Below are 24,109 nucleotides of genomic sequence, written 5' to 3'. Positions count from 1 at the left end.
GGGACAGACTCTACCCCTCCTGCAGCCAGCTCCTCCACCGTATCTCTGGGCTGTGTTCAGAAGTGCTGCTAGGGACTCTTAGCTATGGATCAGGGTGGGTGCACTTGGGGATCCTAGGTGCGTGGGCCTTATAGACGAGATATTTTCAAAAGAACCCTGTATCCGTTGGAGGCTAGATTGTCAAATGAGCCCAGCTCCCTTTCTAGGCACCTTTAATGAAATGGCCAGAACGGACCCCGGGGGATAGAACACCGTTCGCCAGTATCACAGACCCACGTCTCATCCACGTGGCCTTTTTAGAGTAACGGTGCTGTGTTGTGGCAGGGCAGCGTGCCCCAACCCCTGCCTCATCTGTGAACACAGGACACTGGGACCTTCTTCCTTGGCAACACCACTGTGTCGTTTATTTACAGGGTTTTAATCTCTCCACCAATACACAGCAGTTACCTTTGCACTGTATCTCAGCTTTCTAATCACTTCCCCAAAAGGGGGTGGGGGTGGGAAAGGTGGCTTCTCTAGCCTTCTCTTTTTCCCCACTGAACACTCCTTCCCGTGCCCTTTTATACAGCTTGCCTGTTAATGGGCTCACTGACTCCCCACCCCCAATCTGGCCTGGTTATCAAGTACACCTCTGTCCAATTAGGCCTTTTCCAGGGGAACCTAATTAGTGCTCATAGTGATGGGAGAGTTGGCTCAAGTGCTAGCCCACTGCACTCTGTCACACATGTCTGTCTGCTTAGCTCTTTGTATGTCACGACTGTTCGAAGTACTAGATCGCACCCATTCTTCACCCGCAGCCAGGAATCCGCATTGCACTCCTGTCTCAGAGATAGTGTTTAAAGTGTGGGTCGTGTTCCCCTCTAGGGGCTGGTCCATGCAGAGCTGTGGTCCGCAGACCCCTGGGGGTCCGCAGACTACGTCTAAGATTTCCAAAGGGGTCTTTGCACCTCCATTTGAAATGTTTTAGGAGTCCGCAAATGGAAAAAAGGATGAAAACCATTGATGTAGAGGAAACTAGCCTACTTTTGCAAGTCGCTGCCGTTTAGTTCAAGTAGAAGTGGTCTGTGCTGTGAATCTGAAGGGTTCAGACACCGGTGACCATGCGTGTAGCAAAAAATAGAATGTGATCATGTAATTAAAGACTAGCGTAGTGCATCCATGCAAGGGACAGAATGGGATGCTCAGCAATCCTCCAGCTGCCAGCGTTCTCCAGGGTAAACGGGACCTGATTTTCTAATGCAAAAAGCCAACAGGAAAAAAAAATGTTCTGTAGAGAGAGGAAAAAAAACATTCTGGGCTTCCTTTTTACAGAAGAACAAAGGGCACAAACCCCACGCTCATTCCCTCCATGGTGACCTTTTATTGTGACTGGTGTATAGTTTGGCATGAGAGATCTAAGTGCCAATTTGTCCTTTTTGTGGCATGTGAGCTTCATCCATCATATGCCAATGTAGCTGAACACGACACAGCCCGAGAGTTAGAGCGTCTCTTATCTGAGCCTGGTAATTTGTCACAAAGAGTTCGGATTTACTGCTCCTCTGGCGCAAGGCGAGGGAGCAAATTACTGATGGCATATAATTCCCAGCCTGATTAGTTTCTTTAAAGGTGTGCTGCCACTTGCATTGGTAATTCATCTATAATTAGACAAACCAGTGAATATCTGGGCACGTTAGGCACTTTAGAACTTTGCTCTGTGGTTGCTTAGAGAAGGAAGAATTCGCACCAGCCCGTAACCGATGCTGTGAAATATTTACTTTCATATAAAATTTGATACATTTCGATGCAGTGTTTGAGTTTATCACGCTGAAGCCATAAAATCACGTTCACAGGAACAAATACTAGTTGCTCAGAAAAGGTTTGTAGCCCTCATATTCCCAGCGTATATGTTTCCTGTGCTCTGTTAATCATGCCTGTCTTTGATTCTTGCTTTATAACCACAGTAGCTCTGTTTGGAGTAAGCCAGGGGTCGGCAACCTATCAGAAGTGATGTGCCGAGTCTTCATTTATTCACGCTAACTTAAGGTTTCACGTGCCAGTAATACATTTTAATATTTTTAGAAAGTCTCTTTCTATAAGTCTATACTATATAACTAAACTATTGTTGGATGTAAAGTAAATAAGGTTTTTAAAATGTTTAAGAAACTTCATTTAAAATTAAATTAAAATGCAGAGCGCCCCCTTCCCCCCCCCCCCCCGGCCAGGACCTGGGCAACGTGAGTGTCACTGAAAATCAGCTTGCGTGCCGCCTTTGGCCCGCGTGCCATAGGTTGCCTACCTCTGGAGTAAGCTGTGCAATGGATCCGCTTAGAGTAATGCACAGACCGGGGTCAGCGGAAAGGAAAGGGTTAATATGTTGCTACCCTAGCACTGTGGTGTCTCCATGTGTGAGTTTTCTCACTGCAGCGAGAGCTGGTATTTAAGAGCACTGACTCCTAGCTCAGTGTGTGACATGTTTTTTTCGGGTCACTAGACAGGCGTTTTGGCTGCTAGGTATTCATTATGAACGCGGAATGCCAGACCAAGCAGCACCCAACAGGCAAGGTGGAGGTTTTGAATGAGGGACAGATTTTTAAAAGAGCTGCACATCCAACAGGTCCTCCCACTTACCCACCTAAATGAGTCCGCCGGGGGCGGGCGTGAGACTTACCCTTCAGTCGGAGAGTTGGGACAGCTGCAGTTCTATGCCTGGTTCTGCCACCAGCTCACTGAAGGCAGAGCACAGCTCTGTGCCTCAGTTTCCCCATCTGTAAAGCGAGATGTTATTAGACTTGGTTCGCTAATAACTTTAAAGCGCTTTGGGATCCTCAGGTGGAAGCTGCTTTGGAAATGCAAAGCGTTATTAATTTACAGTTGTGAAACCCCTGGTAACTCACTTGGTTTAATAATAAAGTGTTACCAAACTATTAGTATTCAGGGCTGATTGCAAAGCGGGCCAGGAGACGGCACTGCTTTTATCCAAATTTCCCCTGCAACTTCGGTGAGATTTTTCCTTTCCTGAAGTGCTGTGGTGGTGGTTGTTTGCCAAGCATTTGCAAAATGCTGGGCCTAACATCCAGGCAGCCCGACCTGAGGCGTTTACAACCTAAACAAGGTTTAGTAGTTGACGTTTACCACAGGACTGTACTGTATTTGCTATTTTTTGGGGTCTTTGCTGTTGATGGTGTACTTCCAGTTCCGAATGAGGTGTGTGGTTGACAGGTCAGTTGGTAAATCTGAGGTTCTGCTGTACCTGTCTATGCCATACCGTGTCCTGTCCTGTTGCTTAAATCAATAGAACTTTGCTGTAGTATTTTCATATTTTCTCTCGACATTTAATTCACTAACATTTATTCACTGATTTGTTTTAAATCAAATCCATGCATCCCTCATGTGCCATTTTAAGGAACAAGAAAATGTTATAAGTGAATCTGGCCTTAATTAGTCAGATATTTTGATCTGATATGTGGGAAAGCCCAATGATAGCCCTGTTTTGATGGGAATTGTGGTAATGTGACCGCTAATGGCCCCAACGACCCTTCACGCTGCGCTTGCTTCATCCAGATGTAGCCATTGTACCTAAGAGGACGTTCTAGCTCTCACACTGGCTCTGGTACATTCTCGTATAGTGTAAAAGCATTTTCTCTTTTGGAGCCATTGTGTTTGCTCCCATGGTTTATGTGAAGGAGTGTTTAGGCTCTTTGGTCTTTTGGTTAAGTTACGAGGCAGCAAAAAGATGATATTTGGTATAAATCATCGTTAGTCTTTAGCTGATGGTGATGAACGAAACTGGGCCATCTTGCTGTTCAAGGCTACACTTAACCTCCCTACCTCCCTCTGCTCTGCTCTCCCTCTCCTTCCTCACAAAGAGAACGTTCTTTAAACAAAAGGCAAACCAGGAGAAGGAAGGATAGTCTTGTAGTTCAGTTGATGGACTGGGACTTGGGGTCATTTCCTGGCTCTGCCACAGACTCCCTGCGTGACCATGGGCAAATCACTTAATCTGTCCATGCCTTGGTTCCCTATCTGTAAAATGGGGCTAACAGCCCTGCCCAGCCTCCCAGGAGTGCACTGAAGATAAATCCCCTGCTATTTGTGAAGCACTCAGAGGATACATTGGTGAGAGCCAGGTAAGCTGGTAGGGAGAACAGTCAGTGTAATATAATCCATTTGTTATTCATTCATGTGTCCGGGTGTTGATTCAGGTGCCTTTTCCTGCATTTACAAGTCTGATATGTGGCTCTTTGGTGCTTCTTGATAGCTGGAAATACTACTGTTCTAGAGCCATGTGCATTTCTGTCTGACCAGCCTTCCCTAAAGTAGGACGGCACCTATAAGCAGAGGCTGCCTCAAAGTGTCTGATTGTTTCCTACCCCGGCTGAAACCCATAATGAGGGGGATACTGAGCCGTTAGCTAGGAGCTTAGCAGGGATGTGGGAGAAATGCATTAACCAGCTACAGCATCTTGGTCTGGGAAACAAAAATAGCAGCTCATGTTGTGCAGAATTTTCCGTTTTAATAATACCATATGGCTGGGCCCACGCGCATCAGCTTTTTCACTGTGCTGTCATCTGCGATTTGCTGGCTCAGCAGGGATTGAATCCTCTTTAGCTGCACTGAGTAGTGAGCAGCGACTGTCTCTCTAGGCTACGCAGGCCTGACGGTCTTCCTGGGCCTTTCCTGGGGAAAACCCCAGAGTCTTGGAAGAAGGAAAGGCTGGGGCCCCCGTGTACCCCAGGGAGGTGAGCAAATAGAAACGGTGGTCACGGGGTCTTCCATGGGCTTCGCCAACCCTTGCACGTTTTTTATTGATCTAAAACTTTCTCGAGACATGTGGAAAACACGTTGGCGGCAGCTGGAGGTGGGCGGTGGCTCAAAGAGGAGTGTCTCCTGCGGAACTCCAAGCTGTGTTGGCCCAGGAGAGGAAACTCTCTTTTGGCAGCATGAAACCAACTTTTCTGGATGGACCGGGCTGGCGCTGAGAGCTCTGTGATTCACGGTCCGCAGCCAGAGGAGAACCCAGCTCAGAGAGAATGGGCCTTCTGCTCTGTGAGGCACAGTGAATGGCCCGCTTACAACTTGCTGTCCCCTCTTCTGCAGCCACCGGATGTGGCCAACTCTGGCTCTTTCTGTTACCCTGCGTGGTGCAAAGCTGAGAGAGAAGGTGGATGGAGAAGGGAGCTTTGTTTGGTTGCTGGGTTTCAGTGATCAGGGTGGACATTTTGTTTTTCTGGTGCCCTAAGACCAAAAAAAAAAAAAAAAAGAATTTTTTTTCCTGGGGCTGCAGAGATGAAGCCAGTAGAATCCTTCTCCCCTTCTCGGGTGCAGGGGTAGCACAGAGGGGAACAAGCAGTGCGTCCCTGGCTCAGCGTCTTTCAGAGACCAAAGGACTGACCGTCCAAATCCACCAAGCACACGGAGCGAGGCTGCAAAGCGGTTCCTGTGTTGGGTGGAACTGAAGCTGCCCACAGCGCCTCTGAAGCCCCAGCTCCTGGCTGCGAGCTGAGCAGAAAGAGCGTCTGCAAAACTGTCCAGTGCGGCTCTTTGCCCCATTGCTTCTTGCTGCTGGTGGGCTCAGGGCTGGGCCTTTGGCGCTGTGCAGAAGAGGCACAACTTGCGGAAAAAGAGGGCCGGGGCCTGTTGTCTTCTGTGTGTGAGGAAGGGAGGATCTAACTTCCTCGTCTGTACTTTTTGTCCTTGGAGGGTGGCTGTCAAGAATGACGCACCGGTCCTCTTTTCTCCTCGCTGTCTATGGTACCTGTATGGCCCCCAGGAGTACAGTGCCTGAGCACTAATCACAGCTGTTAATGGATCTATTCTCACAACACTCCTGTGCGGTAGGACGGTACTATTATCCCCACTGACAGGTGGGGAACTGAGGCACAGAGAGGCAGAGTAACAGGCTGTGTCTACACTACAGCGTCTATGCTGGCATCGCTCCCTAGTGGAGACACCGTGTATGCCAGCAGCAGGAGTTTTCCCCGCCGGTGTAGGAACACCACCTCCCCAAACATTAGCTCTGCTGACAAGCATCTTCTGTCGGCTGCGCTGCGTCTACACTGGGGGTTTTGTCAGCAGAGCTGGGTCACTAGGGCACGTGGTTTTTTCATCCCCCTGGTGGGCATAACGATGTGGGTATCAGTTTTAAGTGTAGATCAAGCCTGGCTTGCCCAAGGTCACACAGGAAGTTTGTGGTGGAGCAGAGATTTGAACCCATGTCTTTGGGCAGTGTCATAAGCATGCCACGATCTTCCCCACCCCAAACGCACCATCCGTCGTGGCTTTTTCTATGCTGTGTATGTTTAAAAAAATCCGTGCTCCAAGCTGAGAGCCGCCGTGGGGATCACTTGAATGTCTATCGCTCCAGACGTCACAGCACTTTACAAGTGTTCATTAAGCCACACGGCATCCAGGCAGATATATAAGCAGCATTTGGCCACGTTTACAGATGCGTAACCTGAGAGACACACGGTCCACAGGCTTTATGTGAGGTGACCTGGTGAATCTGTGGCAGAGCCAGGACTAAAACCAAGGAATCTTAGTTCCCGGTTCTTTGTTACCCTTCGAACCCACCAGGCTTGGCAGTGATCCTGCCATCTTTCCTACCCGCATCCTTCTTGTGAGTCTGCACTGTTCCCACTCTGCTGAAATCCCAACCCATTCAGCCCAAGCAAATAGCTCCTTCTCTGGGGGCCCCTTTCCTCTGATCCAAACTCCCGGGCATGTCCTGATCTGATTTCCATGACGCCCTGGGACTCCAGGAGCTGGAGAACACAGTGTGCAACATTTCTTTTTTTTTGGCTTTGAAGTTGGAGCAGCAGCACGCGAATGCTCCCACAGAATACAGAGACTTAGGGGTGTCGAAGGACCAGTGATTGTGGGGGCCACATTGTATTCCCCATAATAATCAGCCCTGCAAATCTTGTCCCTTCACACAGCAGCAAAGGGGTTTCATTTGCCATGTGCGCAGCAGGGAAAAAGCCTTTTTTTCGCCCTCTCTTTTTAGTCAGTCCCAAACTGAGCGTTGATGGTAATTAGGCAAGTCAGACATTCAGCAAAGCAGCCAGTTCAAGGACAAACAGATTTTAATTAAAGGCTGCATGCATTTGGGAGCTGTGACACCCTTGTGCCTGAGTAGTTACTATGGTAACATTAGCAAAGCACCCAGAAAGCGTATGCGATTGTGTTTGTGTGTATGAAGTTCACAAATTAGGCTCAGCGGCTGAACAGATTTCACCTCTGGCCAATATAAAATGAGAGCGAGGGATGTTGCCCTTGGAAGAAGTAGATGGGTGTTTTGGTACTGTTAGGTTTTTTTCCAAGCTTGGATTGTTTGGGGGTTTGTTTGAAATAAGTTGTTTACATAATTTTAAAAGTTTCATCTCTTTTTGATGAGCCTGCTGTTTGGAATGTGACCTGCTCCCTGATTATTCATGCTCCATAGGATCAGAGGAACTGGGGCACTCAGCTTTCATGCGCTCTATACTCGGGCAAACGGGATCTTCGGGGAAGGTCAGTCCTGAAGCCATCTGAAGTTTTATTTGTGTGAGAATCTCAGGATTTGGCTTGTTTGCGATGTCTTAGAAACCCAGCGCTGAGTCCTACAGCACAGTGTGACTTGCGCCATTGGCTAGTGAAACTTCCCTAATGTATGTAACAGGGTAACGTATGTAATCCTCCACATTTACGTCTCTCAAAGATTCGTCCCTGCAGTGCTGCTTATAGTGAATCCAGTTGATTTGCAGATAAGTAGCCTATTGTTATTCCCCTTTCCCTGGCCTCCGTCTTTCGATTGTAAGCTTTCTGGAGCAGGTGTTGGGAAAGTGCCTACCTAAGACATAGAAGAAACCATTCCAAATTATTATGAATAATAATAATGGTAGAGACGAGTTCTAATGATCCTACATTTTTTGCAAACCACAAACTGCCTTTGGAACCAGTGGGAGTTTGGGATGCTGAAAATGCAAAACTGGGCCCTTACAGTGCAAAATACAACAAAGGAAGCTTATTCTTGAAAGGCTGGTCTCTGTGCACAGCTTTACAGGCGTGATCTCTAGACTGGGGTTGAAGACAGGTGGTGTAATTCCTTTTTATTTCCATTGAAAACAGCTTAAAGCAGGATTGGTGTTGCCCTGAAACTCAGAGGGACTTCCTACCCAAGTAAAATAACCACATCAATCTGGGCATTTTACAGTAGTTTCAATCAAATGTTTGTGCTGGAGTTTAGGTAAGCGTTCAACGAGCTGTTCTGGGGTGTTTTCTCCCTTTGTTATTAAGGGGCTGCGGGGCCACCAAGCTGTGAGAGAAGGGAGGTCATGAGAGTATGTCAGCTGAAGAGAGAGAGTTCTAGCTGTTTGTTTATCTATCTGATTGTATTATTTTAGAAATTTGATCCAGCCCGAGAAGTAACTGCTGTTTTTCTTTCTCCCAGCTACCGTACTGTCATTTTCCCTGGTTACCTGCCAGTCAGACTGTTGTTTATGAACTTGGGGGATATTTTCCAAGGTACGATGGAGAATTAGACACCCAATTCCCATTTGGTGAAATAGTAGCAACTGCTAAAATGTTGCTTAGGGCTTGTCTATACTTACCGCGCTGGTTCGGCGGCAGGCAATCGAACTTCTGGGTTCGATTTATCGCGTCTAGTCTGGACGCGATAAATCGAACTCAGAAGTGCTCCCCGTCGACTCCGGTAATCCTGCTCGCCGCGAGGAGTACGCGGAGTCGACGGGGGAGCCTGCCTGCCGGGTCTGGACGGGGGTAAGTTCGAACTAAGGTATGTCGACTTCAGCTACGTTATTCACGTAGCTGAAGTTGCGTACCTTAGTTCGATTTGGGGGTTTAGTGTAGACCAAGCCTTAGAGCTTAAAGAATTTAGCAAATGATGCTAAAAGTATGCCCCGTTTATGCCTTGGGTTGTATTGGTTTTGGTTTTGTTGAGAACAACACAGAAATGTTGCAGCCGCTTCCCCTTTTGAGTATGCGCAGAACAAATAAGTGTAGCATTAAATTGTCCCACAATAAAGACAGAGTTGTGTCCTCTTGCTCTGTGTTGGTATTTCTATGGCCTGCTTCACTGTATAATAATAATCTCTAGCTCTTCTACAGCACTGCTCATCAGTAGATCTCAAAGCGCTTCATAAAGGCGGTCAGTATAATTTTCCACTAGGTAAACTGAGGCATGGAGGTGTGACGTGATTTCCCCAAGGACGCCCAACAAGCCCATGGCAGAGCCAGGAACAGAATGCAGGTCTCCTGAGTCCCAGTCCTGTGCTCTCTCCACTAGGCCATGCTGTCGCTTTGTAGCACACTGTAGCGTCTGGGCTCCTCACACACTTGATGAATTTTCACGGCACCCCTACACCGAATTATCTGTGTTTTTCCGATGCGGCGCTAAGGGACTTGGCCAGGCTCACGGAGGGACTCCCATATCAAACCCAGATTAACCACAAGACTGTCTTTCCCTAGCAGTTGGAGTAGCACCGCTTTTGGGTTTGATTCTCGGCTCAGACGCTGACTCACGGCCTGTCTGCTTCCCGGGATCCCCATCTGTAGAGCAGGGGTGTTGCATTTCTACTTGCAGGGCAGAAACGAGGGTTAATGCAACTCGCTGTGTTTCCCACAGTCACAAGCGGGTGACAAAGTAGCCCCCAAGTCAATGACGCTGGTGAGGCAACCGAGAAGCCCCGCTTCTCAAACTCTGTCGCCTGAGAACGTATGTTTTGCAGCTCGGCCTGCGGTAGCCGTTCTCAGCCTGGGGTATTGGCTGGTTAAGCGCTCTGGGTCGCTCTGATCAGGGTGCAAAGCCAGCTGAAGCAAATCCTCCTGTTGGGAGGACGGGCTGTATTGACAAGATTGCCCAGCGAGATTACCAGGCCAATAGGATTAGCTCACAATGGGGAGGGCCGGCTTGGCTTGCTGACAAGAGAGAAGCACAGTTCTGCTTGCTCGGCACTGATGTCGCCCATCTCCGACAGGCAGCAGCCCGGCGGGTGGCTGGGTGTATGGAGTGAATAGTCTGGAACAAGCCATTGAACATCCAACCTGCAGCAAGGGTTACCCTGGGCCTCTGCAGGTCAGGTGTGCAGGGCCCCCCCCCCCCCCGGTTTAAAGCAGGTTGGGAGGGCTCTGAGTGCCGGTGGGGAGCTCTCTTCCTCTACAAGGGAGCAACTGCAAAGGCACCAGCGAAGCAAGTTTCTTCGTGCTACCATGCCTCAGTCTTGATCTTCAGCTAGGGTGACCAGCTGTCCCGATTTTATAGGGACAGTCCCGATTTTGGGGTCTTTTTCTTATATAGGCACCTATTTCACCTCCCCCTCCCCCTTCACAATTCTTCACACTTGCTGTTGGGTCACCCTATCTTCAGAGGTCACACTTGCAGGCGATTGGCCCGTTCTTTCTGTGGCCTCTTTGCTGTGGCAATGGGGACACCTGTCCACCAGTGTTACAATCCATCCTTCTACAGCAGTGGTTCCCAAACTTGTTCTGCCGCTTGTGCAGGGAAAGCCCCTAGCAGTCCGGGCCGGTTTGTTTATCTGCGCAGGACGAGGGAATACTGGCCGCCACTTCCAGCAGCTCCCATTGGCCCGGAGCAGCAAACCGCGGCCACTGGGAGCCGCGATCGGCCGAACCTGCGGACGTGGCAGGTAAACAAACCAGCCCGGACCGCCAGGGGCTTTCCCTGCACAAGCAGCGGAACAAGTTTGGGAACCACTGTTCTACAGTCCCAAACCAGGGAACCCTATGCAGTGGTGCTGCAGTCAAACTTTCCGTCTCCTCTCTACCCCTGGCTTGTCTGAGTCCGGACAAATGAGTTCTGTGTTTTCCCGGCCAAAGAGCGGTCGTGTACTCTTGGCCTCAGCAACTTGGATGTTCGATTACAGGCAAACAACAAAACAAGAAAGAACAAAGAAAAGTCTGAGGGAGAGCACAGTGTGTGTGAGTCTTCTGTGACACCTTGCAGCCAGTCTGCCTTGCAAAACGGCAGCTGCCTTTGCAGACAAGCTAGAAATTTTAAAGGTGCAGGATGGGGGGGGGGGGGGGGAATGTTTCATAAGCTGCATTATCAGTAACATGTCTAAAATGTCGATGCCTGGGTCACTGAAACCCTCTTTTCCTGTTCTGTCTGTCTTGTGCCTTGTCTACTCACAAGCTTTTGTTCTGCTATAACTCTATCGCTTTAGGGGTAAATTAGCAGCCCAAAGAGCTGAGAAATCGGCCCAAATTGTTTTAGGAATGTCGTGTCCTTCATTTGCCCAGGAAGCTGCTCAGACAAGCCAATCACACTTTTGGCAATCAGCTATATTATTTTTTTTTAAAAGTAGAGCCTCAGTGAAATACCATTCTAACCACATAGAAATCAGCCAAAGCAGATCAGAGGGGAGTCGTCACATTAAAGAAGGCGCAAGTTGTAATAAACGCCTTGTATAGTGTTTGGAAAAGAATTGAATAGAGAACGGCAACCCTGTGATCGAATATGCGAGCCAAGGACATTCTTGGGGGGTGGGTGCATGAGAGAGACTGACCTGCTCATTAGAGCTTGCAGAGATCAGTTTTATTATTTTTGGGAGAATTCAGTGGTGTCTCTCCAGTTTTCTCAATTGCTGGCTAGAATCATTGTCGCTAAAGCTGTAGAAGGGCTGGTTTTGCTTGTTTCAGTTCCTCGAACAAAGAGAGGCCAGTTTTACTTTTCTGGCCCAAATTGGTGACCTCTTTCTGGTGGCTGTGCAGGACTCTTGTCGATGAACGGCAAACGCCCAGGTCTTTCCTGGATTTGGGGCTGATGACATTTGGATGAGAGATTGCCACAGCATGATTAACCGTAGGGGGAAATGAGTTTTGTCCGAAGCATTGAAAAAGACAAGGGGAAAGGAGGGGAAAAGAGCCCCGTCTGCACCTGGAGAGAGAGTGGCTCGGGTTCACCTTTTTATGCACTAGCTAGTCTTCATAGATACACTGCACTGTTCCTCTGTCTCCACCCTCCCTGTCATCTCTCATGTGCTTTTGCAACGTCGGCTCCTGACTCCACTCTGCCAGTGGTGCCGGCCTTCAGAGCCCATTTCTTAAATTAACAAGCAAACACCTTTGTGCTTTCTCTTCTGCCACCCGTACGTGGAGGAGCTCCCTGCAAACAGCCGCCAAGCCACCTCCTTGAGCTCCTTCAGATCCCTCCCTAAAACTCTCCTCTGCCCTGGGGCCTACAAAAATTCTGTGGTCAGGCAGCTGGTGTGCTGAGGTCACTGCTGATCATGCTGACCAGTGTTCCCTCATTGTTTCTTTGTGCTCTCCCCGACTGTCTTACCCCATCTACCTTTTATCTCATCTTAGACTTAGCCAGTGAGGTCACTGGGCCAGGGACTGTGGGTTAGTGCTTTGTTTGTACAGCACCTAGCTACACCGGGTCCTGCTCCATGACTGGGGCCACTACATGCTAACGTCATGCAAATAATGACCCTCTGGTGCTAATGATCTGCTTTATAAACATTAATTACTTCCCCCACCCAGGGTCTTTCTGAGCTAGGAAGGTAATATCCCCATTACAGATAAGGTAAACTGAGGCATGTGTCGTTACCAGAAGTCACATGGTGAATCAGTGGCAGAGTCCAGGAGTCCTGACTTCCAATCCTGCCCTACCCCACTAATGCCACGGTACAATGCTGCTTCTATTGCCTCCCGCTGGTTTCATTCTTTGTTCTGTTTCCTTGTGCAAAATCGACAGCATCACAAATTTCCATTTTTAATTCAGGTTGGATGAACTAAGGGTTTGGTTCAAAGAAAGAATCACCACTAAGCAGTCAAAGAGCCTTATAGCATGCCACTTAAATGCTGTGCCTCACTTTCCCCCCTCTGTAGAATGGGGATAATAGCGGTTACCTACCAGTATCTACCTGTCTTGTGAGCATTAATTAGCCCATGTTTGCAAGTGTTTTGTAAAAGCTCGATGGAGTCGATGAGGGTTGCTATAAGAATCCAGGCAGTCTGGAAATCTAAAGGAGAAGGTTGGCATTTGGACCACTGGTGCAATCTATCCCAGGACTAGTTTGTGGTGGGGGTCACATACCTCAGCCAGGCCTAGCAATTGCTCTTGGTATTCTAAAGGAGGAAAATCAAATTTCTGTCTCTGTGAATCCCTGCCGTGTGTTAGACAATTCAGTGCTGCATGAGCAGACTTGGCAAGGCAAACCTGTAATTGTGCCATTTTGCTTCCTCAGCATGAACTCAGAGCAGGGGGGTTATTTTCTGCCGTAAATATCGTAGAAAAGTACACGTGCAAAAGTCTTGCACTCTGCACTCAATGGCTTGCTATTCCTTTGGTAGCTCTTAATGACTCCATGGTGCTGTGATGATTGTCTGGACGGTTTATCTTCCTGTCTTGCTTGGAAATCCCGTGGGTTTGAGAGGTTCGGTGTTTGAACAGTGAACCTGTCAAAACTACCATCCTGGAACCTAGCCGAGGCTCTGTCTTTGAAACGTGTGTCCTTGGTTAATCCCCTGTAGGAGGCTTGTTGCTTTATCTCTGCATTGTTGCGGCAGCACTGTAAATAATCTTTTAAATGACTAATCTCAACAAACAGTAGCTCACTGTAGCAACTGCCCTACTCGAACTAATGGCCTGTATCCTATTCTTGATATTGACCCATCCAGCTGCTGCAGAGGAAATAGAGAAAACCCCCAAAATACACCTGGGCTATTGTGCAATACGGCTCGCTTGAGGCTTGAACACCCTTGTTAATGTTCCTCTAGTGAGGGTTGTTGCTTATGCTATTCTTATTCATGGAAATCTCAATTCCTTATGAGTCTTGCTAAGATACTTCCCTGAATAGTACCTTACAGCTGTGAGTTCCACAGGTTGATTATGAGTTGTGCAAAGAAGGTTGTGAGCTACAAACCAACTAGGCACTGTCAATATTAGAGGCTGCAGAGATGTTAGTGACAATTGTGTTTAAACAGCTCATGGTTTCTCTGACAGCTGGGATCTGTGTTGGCCAAACCATGCTACAAGATTATCCCGCACCGGGGTGTAACACTGGGTTTGTTTGTGTTTTGGACGGAACCAGAGTGTTGGGGGGGCCACTGATCAAGCAAACCTTAATGGGAGCCCACATCACGACAGGTATTGACCCTAAATATGTGCCATCTAAACTTTGTAGTCAATGGAAAAAGCCTTTTTGACCAAAATGAAATGTTCACAATAAATAAAGAAATCCATAAACCATTTTGGCCTAAATATTTTGGTTTTTGACCCAAAAAAATTAAAGAATTGTCGTTAAAAATATTTTGAATGTCAGTGAATATTTTTTAATTAAATCTTTTCTTTCTTTTTTCAAAATATACTCATCTTTTTACAAAGTGTAAACACGGGTATAACATGCCTGGCTTCAGCTGTAAGGTAGACAGAGCTGCAAGGAGGAAATACCTCTTGCACCGCTCGTTTGCCCGGTTCCCTCTGCTTTGATGTGACCATTAGTCACACCACCATGTGTGTAAGTAATAAGAGGTGTCAAGAAGCACAAGAGATGAGAGGTGGGCCCTAGTGCTAATGTGTAAAGAATGCCTGTGGAAAAACTGACGGCCGGGAAGTTAATGAAAAACAGGCCCAGGGAACTGTGGCTTATAAACCAAGAAATTCTATACAGTCCAAAGTTTGTAGTGCGTGCCAGATTTCTGTGGTATTCATTAAAAACGTGCAGCAACCGGGCTAGCCTCTGCGTTACCCCTCGGGAAAGCGGCATAGGCAGTCATTTAGGGTGGATGAGGTATGCACTCTCTTAAAGAAAACCATACCCATCCATTGCTCTCGTGCGGTGACTCTGAGTGTGTGTGGGGCCTGGGAACCAGGAGATCAGGCCTGGATTCTCATCCTAACAATCCCACATTGACTCGGTGTGTAATGCTAGCCAAATCACTTAAGCCAGCATTTTCAAAGGTGGCCTGTAATTTTGGATTACGCTCATCTCAGACACATGGGGCTTGATTTTCAAAGCAGACGAGCACCCACAGTTCCGCCTGATATTTGCTCCAACCCTGTCCTTTCCCCTGCCTCTCGTTTCACAGTGTCTTCAGTTCAGCAACACTCCAAACCTGCCCTTCTCACCCCACTTCCCTTCCCTTTTTGCTGATCCCCTCCTAACTAAGTCCACCTCAAAAAACAAAAAAATTGTGGCACTAACATGATGTTTGTTGCCATCATGTTATCGGCTTGGCTGGTGTGTTCTACCCCTTCCCCCACCCTGGGTCTACCCTGTCTATTTAATTGCAGGCTTTCATGAGGACCGTCAACCACTCTGTTTGTCCAGTGCCTGGCCCCAGGGGCTCCAGTCTTGGCTGGCCCTTAGGCACTGCCATAAAAACATGATTAATAATTTTGTTATAGCCAGGAAGTAGATCAGGGGCTGCTTGGGGAGGAAGAGAAGCAACACAACTTTGCTGTGCAGTGGAATGAGGAGCTGGTCATACTGGCAGATGGTGAGAGCAGGTCAGGAAATAGCCCCTGGGTCCCCTTTGTGACAGTGATGGGCACTCCTAATTAGTATAGTCCAATAACCCTTTAGCCCTGGGCTGTTTACATGTGCTAACTGAAGCCGGTTCAGAGAGCTGTTAGAAAGGATGGACTTGTGGCTAAAGCCCAAGACTAGGCGTCAGGAGACGTAGGTTCTGAGCCTGGCTCTGCCACAGACTCTCTGTGCCACCTTGAGCCAGTCACTCAGCCTTTGTGCCTCGGTTTCTCCGTCTCTAGCATGAAGAGTGCGCGTCACAGGGGTGTGGAGGCTAAATGTAATGAGGGTGAAGCATTTGAGAGCCTTGGCTGGAAGGTGCCCGCGATGTGCGGAGTGTTGTTGTTTTTTTCTTATTTCAATAGGAGTCGGAAGTGTGTTCACTGTTTTGTTTGTTTGTTTTTTAAATAGGCATCAGGTTTAATACAAACAAGCGGAAGTACCTTTTCCACAAAATGGCAAGTTAAACTGTGGAACTCATTGCCAGGGGATGTTGATGGCCAAAAGTATAACTGGGTTCGGTGAAGAATGAGATCAAGGATAGGTCCATCAATGGCTATTAGCCAAGATGGTCCAAGATACAACCCCATGACCGAGGCAACCCTAAACTTCTGACTGTCAGGAAAGGAGGACGGGTGGATCACTCCAACTGCCCTTTGAAGGCAGTTATTCTGTATGGAGCGTTTTGTACAATTCCCTTTCCCCGCGTCTTCACACTTAGGGCAAAATTTTCAAAAGTTCCTAAGTCGTCACCTACGAGCACAAGTCCCACATTCAATATTCAATAAAAATCAATTAGGCACTTAGGAGCCTAAATCCCCTTGACTTTCAATCAAACTTTTGAAAAATTTGCCTTTAATCTTTAAAATCTATTCTGGCTCTCCCTTGCCTTCAGAGTGTCGGGCCTTCTGTCTGCGCAGGGGCAGTCTGTGGTTTGCATCACGGGTTTGTTCCTTGTGCTCTCAGCAAAATGTGTAAAAAGGTGGGAACTCCAGAGCTCGGCTCATCTGGAAATGATCTTGATTTTAACAGAATGGAGGCCTCCTGCCTCGAACTAGCCCTCGAAGGAGAGCGACTGTGCAAAGCTGGGGACTTCAAGGCTGGAGCAGCGTTCTTCGAAGCAGCGGTACAGGTGGGGACAGAGGATCTGAAGACTCTTAGCGCTATCTACAGCCAGCTGGGCAATGCCTACTTCTATCTAAAGGAATATTCCAAGGCCCTGGAATACCATAAGCATGACCTCACTCTAGCCAGGTAAGCGTGCCTGTGAACGCGATCAGTCAGGTCAGCAGCCTGAGGGAACCGGTCACTGCAACTGAGAACAGATCTGGGGCACCAGGGGGTGGTTGATTGGAGAGAATCAAGGAGCCAGGGAGGAAGAGTCTGCGCGGGGTATGGGATTGGGAAGGAGAGCGAGGAGTCTGAAAGTGGCGGAGGATATCGGGAGGAAGGTCTGGGGCCCATTTAAAATCTTAATCCATCCCTCCTCAAAATACCTTCTTCCCTGGCGGGGGTGTGTGTGTGTGTCACTACAGCGGAGCCCATCGCAGCAAGGCATGCTTCCTCTGCATCCCGCCCAGGCCAGAGCAAAAAGCAGTGCACGGCCATCTGTTGTCTCCTCTAACAGTCGCTCTAAGGGCCACCTCCAGTCGGACTCCCTGCCTTGAGGTGTGCAGGCCATTTCTAGTGCCATTGTATGTGACCTTCGGTTAAAGACACCAGTACTGGTCCTTTGAATAGTGGCGAAAGGTGGGTTTCATGGGACCAGCTTTTAGGAACAAAAAATAAGCATCCTTTCAGCACCACCACATTACACCAAGGCTGCTCCCCTTCTCATGGAGCATCGTAGTTGGGTAATTTGGGCCAGGTTTTCCAAAGGCCCCCAACAACATTTGCAAACACGTCTGCTTTGTGTGTGCAAAGAGGGAACGCTGACTGGCCCGGGTTTGTGTCAGCTGAAACCACGCCTTTTGAGGGGTAATTAAGGAGGCCTGCTGAAAATGTGGCCTCAAGACCCGTTTAATAAACACCTTTAAAAACGGGACAATTCTCCGTCTGCAGTTGGTTAGATTTACTGTAATATCCGAGAACCTTCCACACTCTGCAGAGGACGTAGCACCGATGTGGTGGCCCAGGTGAGCAGCATGGTGTGGCATTTGTCCCTGCGTGACTTGCACTCTCTGCAGGGCGGCTTCAGAACCTGCCTGCCTCCAGACACTGGTGTAAAACCGGTACCTGGGCTGGGTGGGGCTAGTGGATTTCAACAACTGCCAGAGGGAAAGCAAAAATCGGTCTCCAAGACTAAATGAGCTTTCTCCCTCCGTTTGCACACGTTGCATACAGGGTAGGAGCGGATGGGTTCAGTGCCTACTCCTGCTACAGCCTTAAGCATCAGTATGATTGAATTCTGTCTGCTGAGTCCCAGCATTTATAACAGCCCTTCCCCTTCCTTCGGTCATCTTGTAGAACCATTGGGGACCGTATCGGAGAAGCCAAGGCCAGTGGCAACCTTGGGAATACATTGAAAATACTTGGGCAGTTTGATGAAGCCATCGTTTGTTGCCAGAGACACTTGGAGATTTCTCAGGAGCAGGGAGACAAGGTACTTGATCCATAATGCCCAACAGGAAATATTCCCTGGCTTTTAAAAGACTCCTCCTGCCAGCCAACAATTGGGACAGCATTGAAACTGGCTCTGGAAGGAGACTGATCGTATCGCCCTCCCTTTCTGCTACAGATCTGATACCAGGGTAGCTAGTGGCAGAGGAAGTAGGGAATGTGCGAATGGATGAAAATGTGGGCAGGCCATTCCTGGAATGAAGACCCCAAAATACCCAGGAAGCAATGGATTCCCCCAGAAAGAAAAAATTGAACCCAAATAAATAGAGATTCACAGTCCTTGAGTTCACAGAATGGGGCCAAGCAACGAACTCCAGGATGGTTCTTGGAAATCAGTTGTAGAGTCAGGGAAAGGGATTCTTCCCGATCTGTCTCTCTGATGCATGCTGTTTGGTGGCCAATGTGAAATGAACCGGGTGTCTCTCAGCCCAGTTCCTGGTGGACCAGCATCCACGCCTCCCTCTCTCGCACACACAAACCCCACCACAGGAGATTGGCAAGGAGCATTGTGGGATAGCTGGCACCATTCCTGCCTGTGCTGGGCTTGTTATATGTATAGATAGGAGTCTCCATGGTCCCCATCCACGAGGGGCTGGACTGAAACCATCCTTTGCACGTAGGCCACCAAGCACCCATCGGATGAGGACTTGAGGTCACTACTGGTTTCTCTTCAGAGCAGTGAATCCTAGTGGATAGAGCATTAGATTGGGACTCAGGAGACCTGGGTTCTATTCCCCACTCTTCCACTGGCATGCTGGGTGGCCTTGGACAAAACACTTCCCCGATCTGTGCCTCAGTGGGAAAATCTGTAAAAGGGGGAGAATGAGAGTGATCTCCTTTGTAAAGCACTTTGAAGTCTACTGATGAAAAGCACTAGGTAAGAGCTAGGGATCATTGACCTGGGCTGTCTTTGAACTGGCGACCTAAAGATGGCAGGTTCTAGTCCTTTTAACAATCCTTGGATTCATCCAGTCCCCCAGACTCAGCGTCTAAAATGAAGCTGTAATGGTCTACAAGGCTGCCCTTGCTTTTGGTTAGCTGCTCTTTGCCCAGAGACGGGAAGTTTGGCATTGCAATGTGGAGTGTAACACCTGCTCTTTTGTGGTTTCCTCCCTCCTTTCTAGGTAGGTGAAGCTAGAGCGCTGTATAACATTGGCAATGTTTACCATGCAAAGGGAAAGCAGTTGTCTTGGAGCATGGCCCAAGACCCAGGGTCCCTGCCTCCAGAAGTCAAGGAGACGCTGCAGAGAGCTTCGGAATACTATGAGTAAGTACCAACCCTTCCCAGATCTGCAGGGGACGGGGCTGCACAGACAGCCCCGTTGTGGTCAGCAGTAATTTACCCGGCTGCAATCATGCACGTGGCAAACTTGCAAAGCGTCTGGCACTCTATTAGTGCTCCGTCTGATGAATGCATCATTCCAGCGCTGTGTGCATGTGTCTTGTTACTGTCCTGATGACAGCTCTGGGGAGCTGCAGAAGCGTGGTGATGGCCGACAGGTGAAAGATAAAAGCACTGGGCTTGTGACAAGTCATTTTTCATACAGCCCTCTTTAAAGCACTCCACTTAGAAGGCGACCGGGTCCCGCCTGACTAAACCAGCAAGGACCTCGGGGTTGGGGGTGGATTCGGCTGAGCTTTTGGGCAGGGGAGCGCTGTGCATTCCTCCGCAGTGATCCCCACATCTACCCACCCCTTTTGGCTGACCCAAGGACTGCTTGCCTGCCTGTAGAGGGGCCTGTGTGCTCACCTGTTTGGCAGGGTGGGGCACACCCATATGGGCTGTTGAGAGGAGAATAAAGGCAGAAAGTGGGGGGAGTGGGAAGGAGGGAGGAAAGTAAAAGTTGATGAGATTTTAAGGCTGGAAGTTAGGCTCATCTAGGCTGATCTCCTGCGTAACACAGGTCAGAGACCCTCACCCAGTGCCTCCTGGAGAAGACCCTTCTTCCCCTGCACTAAAGGGGAACTTAGATGCCAAGACCTGAGCTTGGAGTTCATTCTCCCATGGCTGGCAATGGCACTGAATACCTCTGCCAGTTCAAAGGGCTGCATCCCTCAGCCTGCCTGAGGTGCTGGCAATGTTATGGGATCGGGCAGAAGAGAGACTCTACTCTTGGCAGGCCATCAAAGGAGGAATTGGATTTTTGACTGCTTTGAAATGTATTTATTGATAGTTTGTAAATGGCGAGGCAGGAGACAGGCACTTCTGGTTAATGTAGGGGGCCTGGGAGCCAGGACTTCTAGGTTTCTCTCGGGTTCTGTGTGAGAAGTTGAGCAAGTCTCTTGGCCTGATATTCCACGATATTGAGCACCTATAGGGGGCTCGGCACCTCTAAAAATCAGGCTATCTCTGTGTCTCAGTTTCCACATTGTGTGAAACGTCATTGAACATGTCAATGCAGTGTTGAAGCTGTGTCGGCCCCAGGCTATTAGAGAGACAAGGTCGGGGTGGTAATATCTTTTATTGGACCGACTTCCGTCGGACAGAAATGAGCCTTCGAGTTTGAAAAGCTGTTCTCTCTCTCCAACAGAAGTTGGTCCAATAAAAGAGATGATCTCACCCACCTTGTGTTTGAAACATCTCAGAGTATTTTGAGATCCTTTGATGAAAGGCTCTGTATAGCTGCAGAGTATTGATAATCCTATCCTGCTACATTATCCTTTGCCAAGGATCTGAAATCCTAAATCGCTCTTATTTTCTATTGTGAAGCAGGCTCAGTTCCCCTTTAAGAATGTGCAGTTCCTGTAACCCTTGTAACTTCATTCCCCTGCCACATAGTGTAAGGAGATAAAGCTAGAGAGCTGACTGATGGTACATCAAACTGCAGTCCCCTGCTCCAGTCTGAGTGACTCAAATACAAGATGGCTGAAATAACATAGTACAGCAAGGGAATCGTGTCAAGCCTGTGGGATAAGCAAAGTGAAAGGAGGGGTAGACTGCTGGGGAATAGAGAGTTTGTGATGACCCTTAGTGAACGAAGTGTTAGTCAACAATTTCATTATGGCACCTAGAATTTGTGTCTGTTCCTTTTACTATGGATATTATAGTGCGGTACCATTTCCGTGCCTACAATTGGAAAAGGAAACACCTTGCACATTTTTGCAGAGGGCTTATAGTTTTCTCTTTCCCTGGAAGGATAAAGGGGAACAGGAATGTTTGTTCTGTGGGTGGGATCAGCTGGGTCTGGTTCAGCAGCTGAGGCTTAAAGGGACCCAAATGCTGCACATACTGTTATGCGCACCTGCTTAGAGAAGCAGCCGAATAAACTGCTTTGTCCCATCTGGCAGCTGCGTGAGAATGAGCAGCGATGCAGAAACACTGCGCTCAGCAGAGGAAAAGCTGGGCCAGAGTTGATCTCATGTGCCAGAGTCGGATGTCGTTTGTGCTCCGATCCTTCTCTTAATCAAGCCAGAATAATCCGTGGGGATGGTGCTTTCTGACAGTTCATATCATTCTGACTAATTTTTGCCTGGGGGTTTCTGGGGGTGGGAATGGGATTCTGTAGAAGGAGGGATGAGGAAAGACTGCAGGCTTTTTTAATTAAAAATAAATAAAACAAAACTCCTTTCAGAGAGTTGTAAACTAAGCTTCTGAGTTTACCTGTCTTGAGTATAGCTCAGAGTAGGTCAAACTGTAACACACACAGTTAAATTCAGTCCCTGAGCATCTGCTTCGATGCCACAATGTTCTACAAAGTATGATCATTTGCGGGGCGGAATCTACTCACGAACTCGCTTGTGTGCACACCACTGCCCTCTACTGGATAGAATTAGAACTCTTCAACTGTGTGTCATTGGCCCTATACTGCAATAGCTAATGGGGAGTCACCTTTAGTTCAAGTGGTCAGGGCCTGTGTTTCTGCAGAAGAGTTTCCTGTTCTGTCACCGTGATGTCCTGAGGCATTGCAGCGTGTCCCCCAGTAACAACTGTGCCTTTTCCACCTGGTTGCAGATATGTTTGCGATGGCATGTGCCGGAATGCTGTCGCTAGGCTTATTTAGAACTAACTGCAAGGTTTCTGCCCTTTGATCTTTACTTCAGTAAAGGAAATGGGTTTTTAAACATAACCCTTTTTGTCTGAAAGGGAGAGACGAGCATCTCTCTTACATCAGCCTTCTCGTCTCTGCAGACGTGATAGCGCCTGCATCTAGCTCCCCGTCCTTTTGCCCAGGAGCAGTAGGTGCATGTCGAGCATCTGCTGGGTGAACTCATGCCAGCCTGAAGCAGCCAGGCTGCTCTGAACGTGCTGAGCGGATACTGCAGAGGGTTTGACTGCGCTCGTTGTTGCAGTGTTGCATCCGGTCATGCTCATCTCAGATGCATCCCAGCTGCCGGCGCTGGGAAGGCAGGCAGAGAAATGGCTCAGAGCTCCTGGCCCTGCCTGTTTTTTTTTTTTTTTTTTCCTGTTTCTCTTGCTTCTTCCTGACGTCATCAAAGTTTAATAATAATTATAACATCTGACTCTTATTCTGGCTCTTTTCCCCCATCGATTTCAAAGCACTGTACAAACGAGATATGAATCATTATCCCCATTTGACAGACAGGGAAACTGAGGCAGAGCAGGACTCCCAAGCACCATCCCCCGAAATAGATAAAGTACTTCAAAGCTGAAAACAACACGCTGTCCTTGGCTTTTCTTTGAGATAACTCTGGGCATGAAGGTATCTGCTCTTCTGGCTGAGCAGGGCAGTTGTGTGTAAGGAGAGATGGTTAGAATAAGGGACACTGAAGCAGCACCAGTGGTAATGCATTCAGTTCCCAGCTCTGCCGCTGGCCTGCTGCGTGACCTTGGGCAAGTAACGGCCCCTTCCTGTGCCTCGGTTTCCCCATCTGTAAAATGGGGATAATGACACTGTTCTCCCTTTGTAAAGTCCTGCGATTTCTTACCAGGCCTGAAGGTGTTTCAACACCCAGGCAGCTACTGCAAATCAGCACAGCTCAACTGAAGTTGAGGGAGTGGCGCTGGTTTGGGCCAGCTAAGGGTCTGGCCTGTGTGAAATGCTAAGTGTCCCAAGGTGGAATCTCTCACTTGTGTCTGAAGGCGTAAAAGCGCCATTCTCCCCAGCGATTAAAGGTGATTGAAATAGGAGGAGGAGATCTCGCCACATCAGGTGAGGAGGAGGGGCAGATCATAGAATCATAGAATATCAGGGCTGGAAGAGACCTCAGGAGGTATCTAGTCCAACCCCCCTGCTCAAAGCAGGACCAACCCCAACTAAATCATCCCAGCCAGGGCTTTGTCAAGCTGGGCCTTAAAAACCGCTAAGGATAGAGATTCCACCAGCTCCCTAGGGAACTCATTCCAGTGCTTCACCACCCTCCTAGTGAAATAGGGTTCCCTAATATCCAACCTAGACCTCCCCCACTGCAACTTGAGACTGTTGCTCTGTGAGGGGAGATGTTTACCCAGGCCCGGGAGAGCTGTGTCCCCTCAGAGCTCCTTACTTTGACCCTGGGCTCTCTGTATCTCATGTTAAGGTAGATGGGAGCCGGATGCCTGTTGGCTGAGAGTGACCGCACGTGCTGCTCTGATTTCTTGCAGGAGGAATCTGTCTCTGGTGAAGGAGCTTGGGGACAGAGCCGCTCAGGGCCGAGCCTATGGGAACCTTGGCAATACCCAGTACTTGCTGGGGAACTTCAGCGAAGCCACGGCTTTCCACAAAGAGGTAAGGAGGGTGTCAATCGTTCTCATAGGGCGTGGGCGATCCAGTCGCTTCCTCAGACGTGTCTTTGTGCCTGGCCTGCAGAAGGGAACTAGACATTGGTCCGTTCACCCCTAGCTGCATCATATCCTTCATCTCCCATTACAGACACTATGCCCCAGATCCTGTCACCCTTCCTCACGCTGAGTAGCTCCTGACTCCCACCAAAGCCAGTGGGAGTAAGGTGGCACTCAACACGAAGGTGGCAAAATCTCACGTGGCAGCTGCTGTCAGATGAGGCGATCTAGCCACGTGTTACTGACAGGCTATGTAAAGAACCACCAAAAAATAGTCATCGGTCACCATCGGGAATATTGC

General features: G+C 48.6%; 1 protein-coding gene across 5 annotated transcripts in view; it reads left to right on the top strand.

Annotated features, from left to right (window-relative positions):
• GPSM1 (G protein signaling modulator 1) overlaps positions 1-24,109 on the top strand; it is a 144,995-nt gene that overhangs the window by 31,875 nt on the left and 89,011 nt on the right. For 4 of the 5 annotated variants that reach the window (XM_034793374.1, XM_034793373.1, XM_034793372.1 and 1 more), the window contains exons 2-5: positions 16,503-16,724; positions 17,937-18,072; positions 19,214-19,356; positions 23,632-23,755. In XM_034793374.1, coding sequence (XP_034649265.1) covers positions 16,503-16,724; positions 17,937-18,072; positions 19,214-19,356; positions 23,632-23,755 — 625 coding nt within the window. Of the gene's footprint in view, positions 1-16,502; positions 16,725-17,936; positions 18,073-19,213; positions 19,357-23,631; positions 23,756-24,109 lie in introns of those variants that run through there. The other variant, XM_034793375.1, reaches the window with a different exon arrangement.

This window comes from Trachemys scripta, chromosome 17 (genome assembly GCF_013100865.1).
Source record: "Trachemys scripta elegans isolate TJP31775 chromosome 17, CAS_Tse_1.0, whole genome shotgun sequence".
In the NCBI taxonomy this organism is placed as follows: Eukaryota; Metazoa; Chordata; order Testudines; family Emydidae; genus Trachemys; species Trachemys scripta.
The sequence above is the reverse complement of the archived record's forward strand: the minus strand, read 5'-3'. Positions and strand labels throughout refer to the sequence as shown.